Here is a 6,513-nt window from a genome sequence, read left to right on the forward strand (position 1 = left end):
TTTGTTTACATGATAGACATTTCTTTATATACATTTAACATTTTTGAAATGCTCCGTTAACATTTTTCATTTTTTGTGTAGAGTGATTTTTTAAGATATATATATATTTAGTATATTTGAAAGTCTAAACCAAAGTAACCAAAAAGTAAAGGAAGAAACTAAAACAGGAAACATGAAAAGAAAACAAATAAAGTAAGGTTGTGCCCTCCCGTGTGCCCGGGCCGGCCCATGTGGGGCTCACTTTCACGCGAGAGGGTCTTAGGTCTCGCTAGAAGCGAGACATAGGGGCCCCATTTCCTTCCTAGCCTATTGAGCTATGAACTTTGGGGTTTCCTGTAAAAAATAATGCTTTGGGTGTCATGTGTGGCCGTTCCTATTTCCCGCGTATGGCGGAATATCGAGGAAACGCGCACCTCCTGGATGCTAGCGACGCGGTATGGCTGGCCCATTTATGGTCTTCGGCCGTGTTTTTCTCCCAACGGTTTTCGAAGGTTCTGTAACCTTCCCTGAACCATTTATTTCGTTTCTTTTCTGTTGGTTTTGTTCTTTTTTTCCTTGTTTCTATTGTTTAACAATTTACTAATATTTTTTCAATTCGGCATATTTCGAATCCGTGAATATTTACAAAAATTTAGAAGATTTTGAAAATTCGTGCTTTTTAGTTGAACAGGCAAACTTTTCATATCCGTGAATATCGCAAAAAATAATTAAATTCATGAACATGTTTATAATTCCAAACTTTTTTCAAATTCATGAACTTTTTTTTGGTTCCAAGATCATTTTCCCGAGCATTTTTTTGAAATTTACAAACATTTTTCAATTCCCAACAATTTTTTCAAGTCGCAAAAAAATTATCAAATTTGTGAACCTTTTTCAAGTTTGTGGCTTTGATATTACGAACATTATGAACATTACGGGATGTGTCCTGGTCGTCCATTTTGCTTGCTAATGGTTGTCGCGACTGCTCATCCGTGTAGTTAGGTGAATCTTCTGATATTTGTTTTTAATATTCATTTGTAGGTGGTCTATGGATTCAAGCTAAAAATAGGTCTAGGGATTTAACATGGAGATCTTATAGTATTTTATTTGAGCTCCATGTTGTGAGCTTCACATGAAAGATGGAAACTCAGTTTGTGTAGCATTGATTAAAAAAAAGGTTTGTCTAGCATTCATATGCAAACGTGCATTCAATTTCTGTTAATGTATGGCATTGTTTTCTTACAATTTAAATTTAGGCATAATTTGCTATCTATTTCCTAAACATAGGTATTTTTTTTCTTGGGTACATACAAAGCATTTTTATATTTTTTTATATTTTAATTAATGAACTGTTATTTTTCTCGCAAGTTATCTCTTACCTCATCAAAGTCAAAAGTGTTCTGGATTTCTTTCAGTATTACCGCAGCAAAGCGCGGGGCAGTCTTCTAAATAAACAAAAACTGGAGAGTTGATGGGATTAGCACAATCCACCGCAATGCCAAAAACAGCAGAAGCCAAATGATATCTTATTGTGCATTATCACTGCTGAAAAATAAATAAATATACCACACATACATCAATCATTTTGTGCCGTATGTATGATCGGCGCACTAGTACTTCACATAAGCGATTGGCATCTCTCTCATAAAATAAAACAACATAAGCAGTTGGCGAATGCAAAAGCTCCGCCGGCAAGCCGGAATGGGTCAAGCCGTGGGGTAGAAGGGCGAGGTGGCGAGGCCGCAGGTGCCCGTCCGCCATGACACGTCCTTGGCGAGGTAGATGTAGCCCTGGTCACCCCAGTCGTTGCTCCACGAATTCTTGGCGATCCAGTACTTGTTGTTGTCGCCGGGGCCTTCGCAGTAGCCGACGATGGTGACGGCATGGTTCACCCTCGTCGCCTCGGAGGAGCAAGGGCCGCGGTAGATGCCGCCGGTGTAGAACTGAAACTCCCAGGCGCTGGCGTCGATGTACACCGTCACGGGCTGCATCGCCACGGCAAGGGCCAGCTGATGCTCGTCGTTGGGCGGCACGGCCTTGAAGCCCTTGACGGACGCCTGGTTGTCGAACAGCGACTTGTCCACGTCACAGCTGCCCTGGATGCCGCTGTACGGGTACTTCGCCTCCGATGTGAGGCCGCCGCGGGCTGCCGCGAGGCCGAGCGCCGTGTCGGAGCGCCCACCGCTGCAGCCGCTGCTCCCGGTATCACAGTCCACGAGCTGCTGCTCCGACAGCGACACCAGCTCGCCGGTCCTGATCTTGTTCATGCCTTCGATGGCCGCCACGGCCGCGAACGCCCAGCATGACACTGACATAAATATGTCCATGCATGCACAACATAAGTAAACGTAGCAGAGCTGTAGGAGCGGTTCTATATAGGAGTATGTACATTATATCTAGCTTGACTTACAGCAAGAGCCCTGAAACTTGACGCCGGTGACGGCGCCGCTGGAGCGCCAGTCGACGCAGCACGGCTTCCAGGAGTGGTAGGGGAGGGGCGAGGGCTTGGGGGTGCGGAAGGCGGTGTTGTTGAACCCGGTGAACTGCTCGACGACCTCGCTGGGGTTGAGGTCGCCGAACCTGTTCATGCCCACCCTGACCGTGGTGATGGTCTGCGGCCCGAACCCACCCACGACGGCGTTCACCGTGGTCTGGCTGGCGAAAGCGCCGATGGAGTTGGTGTTCGTCTTGAAGATTCCGAACCGCTTCTCCTCCTCCTCATGGCATGAGTAGCGCTTCGAGTACTTGGTCATCCACTTGGAAAACCTGCTTCTCACCTCGGATTCCGGAAGCTCAAAACCCGCCGTCAGCGATGCCTGCAGGAGGCTCGTGAGGCACAAGAGCACGGCAAGGTATGGCGTGGAAGAAGCCATCTTGATTACTGTATCTTAGAGCCTTATTAGACTCTATGCTTGTGTGGAATACATATGCACCGGAGCTCATGTTTATATAGGCGCCTTGTTCGACGTGTGGGTTAGCGTGTCGTCGTTGTGGCTGGTGGCTCATGAGCTGTTGAGCGTGTGCATGCATGATCCGTCCGAAGACCTTTTTACACTTTGAGGAATTCCGTAGAAAGACTTCGGATCATAGCAGGTGAGCTTCTCGGTCAGTAGTCACTGGAGTAAACTTTAGGGCAGTTCTTTACATATATGTTGCCCGATCATAGGGCTTTTCTTACGACTCGTTCACGTTATAGGAAAAAATAGTTGATTTCATCACACAAGAAGAAGTCATTGCACGAGGTTGTTATGTGTGATGTATGAAAATGATGTTTACGTCCTGTATTTTTCTAACTTTTGTAGTATAATTCCCCGGGAAAAAAACTTTTGTAGTAATATTAACTGTTAAGTTCACACCTACTCCACTAGTTCTTTCGTAGAGTTTATGTGGGCTATGGCTTTGTCAGATATATCTACAATCATTCTTTTGCATCCACATCTCATAGAGGTTGAGGCACTCCTTCGAAAGTTTCTAAAGGTAGGATATGAACGTAATCTAAATGTCGGATTTCCGGCTACTTTGTGTCTATTGTGGTCTGCGGGCTTCTTCTTTTCTTGCGGGGTGTCTGTGAGCTTAATTATTATGGCAATTTGCTATTTTTTGCTACATCTATATAAAATTTGCTCTCAACTAACTGCAATGTCCGGTAGTATAAACAAATAGCTAGGAGTCTGAAAAGCCTCCACAATACCAAAGTGAGACAAAGTCATATGTTAAGGCTAGGTCTTTCCTTGTGGTTTCGATTTGTTTGTAGTAAAATACTAGGGTGGTTACTTGCTGCGCATATGGTTGGTTTGACAATTTGGTGGCATAATTCCATTTGCCCCATCCACTTCTACAAATTTTGGTGTTTGTCTTATTCATTTTTATCTGTTTTTATGACTAATTTTGAACAGCAGATTATAAATTAATTGCATCGTACCGACGCTGGAAACTGAGCCATATTACCATTAGTTTCATAGTTGGTGTTTATATTTATTTTTCAATGGAAGTACCGACGCTGCCCCTCTCCACCATACGGGCAGGTGGATTTGGCACAGAAAAACCACACATGATTAACTTGTCTAGACTATATAACACTGCGCGCACTGCTGTGGAAATTTATAGGAATCAAAATTATTGAAAGTAAAACTAGAATATATTAAAATGCTACCCCACTAAATTCTAGCCATATGAACGGTTGAAAAATAGAGGTAAATGTAGGGTGAATGCATGTTATATTGTCTTGTGACATTTAAGTTTAATTATTTGTTGCTAAAAAGATAAAAATAGAAGTTAATAGTGGGGTCGGATTGCATGTGCTTGATGATGTAGATGGCGTGCATGTAGTGAAATATTTGAAGGTGGAAGGATTGCATACACTTAATGGTGTTAATGACTTGCATGTGCATTTAAATGAAATCATTTACTTAGATATATAGGATATAAGAAAAACATGACCTAGAAGAAATATTTCCCAAACTTCTTTGATGATATTCATATCCGTGAAATGAATCATCTCACGAAGGAATTCATCAAACATGTGACTTACACACCCTTTCACCATGAGCCCATCAACCTTGGTCTTGTCTCGCCTTCTCTCATCAATTAAGGTGCATACCCATTCTAGCATAGTGGCCGCACCAACCTAGTTGGACTTAGGGTCTTGGTCTTTTGACGATCTTGTCGCCTACAAGAGGTAAGGACATCTCTAACCAAATTTCTAAAATTTAACTTCTCAAACGGCCTCTTCAAATATCAACTTTTCAACTTTAAGAAGCCAAAAAATGCAAACCTAATCGAACTCTTAGGTTTAACTTCTCAAACGAATTAGATCCACATGGAAGTCTCTCTTCCTCTTCTTTTTCCCTCTTTCTTCTCCCTTCTTCCTTCCTCCTTCCAAGTGGCCAAAGACGCCTTCTTGCCACTAGATGATGTCTATGAGTTAGCTAGGACCTAGGATATATGCATCGCAAAAGTAATTTGATGGAGGATGGGGATGTGCAATGTAAGTGTGCGACGAAATAGTCGAGAAAGTAGGTGAAATTCGTTCTACACGGGGCCTTTGCTTGGGTGCTTCTTTGCCGAATGGGTTCTTTCCCTCATTCTTCTACTATTCATGCTCTGGCATGGTTCGAAACACGAGGACTCACCGGAATTGGCGATGGAGGCCGGTGGCCACTTTTCCGTGAATCTTTTCTTCATGTATGTGAGCTTTCTTATGCAGGTATTCCTCCGCATGAGTAGTAGCTTTGCTCGTGGCTGGGGACGATAGGGAGGAGCATCGTCGGGGTAGGGACAACAATGAGGACCACAACTATGGCCCGAGAGATTTGGAGAAGATGAAAAAGTGAAGAAAAAAGGTTCACCAGATTCTTGTCTGAATTTGATGGTCGGGTGTTGACGGGGTTGCGAGGTGTCGGTTGGCTTGCAGGGTGGTCATTGGTGGCAAGGAATGCAGCAAGGCTTGTGCCGACATGAAGGTGAACGAGCAAGAGAGAGGTGGCTACGCGCAAGAGAGAAAATATTTTTAAGAGACTGTGTTTCAGCCGCTCAAATTTGAGGCCCGCAGACGGTTCTTCTAAAGAAATTGAACAGCTAAACCTTTTGGGTGCTCATCTAGGTGATTTTTTTAGAACTTAAGCCCTTTTATAAGTTTGTCTAGAGATGCTCGGATTGTACTGCAACACTGGGTAACCACCAAGATGACGATGACCTCAACGCCCACTTGGGCCCCTCACTCACAACCCGTCCTTGACCTATGGTTCCAATATCCTACCCTCACCTCCACGGAAACTCACCTCCAATATCCAACCCGTCCATATTTGCTTCAAGATTGGTGCATTAGTTTATGCCATTAACCCTTAATCAATGCACTAGGGTCCGTCAATACCCATTTTTGGCAGAGTTGAATGCGTCACCCATCCTGCCTCCTATGCTTTTTGATTTTGTCTTAAAATCTGAACCTACTGTATCTTTTGAACTGAAAGCCCGGTTTGCAACGAGTACTTTTGAATAAGATCAATTTTGAATACATTTATACAACATTTTAAAATTTGACAGGATATAAATATTAAAACTTGATAGATATTAAGTTTTTCAAACTTATTATTCGCTCTACCAAATTTTAGTAGTTGAAACTTGTTGAACTTTTTAAAACTTGTCAAAGCGTTGGAGCCCCCACATTGTTCTAAGTTTCAATTCTGAATTAATGATTTTATAGCTTATTTCTATTAGGTTTCAGCGGTTGAAACTTAGTGAAATTTTAAAACAATGTCAAAACGTATTCAAAATTGGTCTTGTTTCAAAGTTCTTGTCACAAGGGACAAGAATATGAAACAAAATATAAATTGGGCTTACGATTCTAGAGATATAGCATATTCAAATTAACAAGTGAGAAGGAAAAATATGGGAGGTTAGGTGGGTGGGGCATGTACTCTCTGTCAAAAGTTGTACCAAAAACTGGATACATGAAAAGAAAAGAGGAACCTTACTTCACGCGGCCGCCTCCTAACCTAGTTGTCGCCGCCACAACTACCACCACAGCTTCGGTCC

The 6,513-nt window shown here is 42.8% G+C and overlaps 1 protein-coding gene across 1 annotated transcript; it reads right to left on the minus strand.

Moving 5' to 3' along the window:
- Window positions 1-1,576: 1,576 nt before the first annotated feature.
- On the minus strand, window positions 1,577-2,878 carry LOC123074286 (ervatamin-B). Its single transcript, XM_044497170.1, has 2 exons — window positions 2,390-2,878; window positions 1,577-2,287 (listed from the first exon to the last, which is right to left on the minus strand). Exons 1-2 carry the CDS (start codon window positions 2,850-2,852, stop codon window positions 1,686-1,688), a joined length of 1,065 nt encoding a protein of 354 aa, XP_044353105.1. The 5' UTR covers window positions 2,853-2,878; the 3' UTR covers window positions 1,577-1,685.
- Between the last annotated feature and the right edge of the window lie 3,635 nt (window positions 2,879-6,513).

Source organism: Triticum aestivum, chromosome 3D, assembly GCF_018294505.1.
Source record: "Triticum aestivum cultivar Chinese Spring chromosome 3D, IWGSC CS RefSeq v2.1, whole genome shotgun sequence".
NCBI classification, from domain to species: domain Eukaryota; kingdom Viridiplantae; phylum Streptophyta; class Magnoliopsida; order Poales; family Poaceae; genus Triticum; species Triticum aestivum.

Bases quoted from the DNA above. Each gene is read 5' to 3' on its own strand.
- LOC123074286 (XM_044497170.1), bottom strand. From the start codon at position 2,852: ATGGCTTCTTCCACGCCATACCTTGCCGTGCTCTTGTGCCTCACGAGC. The intron at 2,288-2,389 runs GTAAGTCAAGCT...TATTTATGTCAG, and splicing joins CAAGTTTCAGGGCTCTTGCT to TGTCATGCTGGGCGTTCGCG.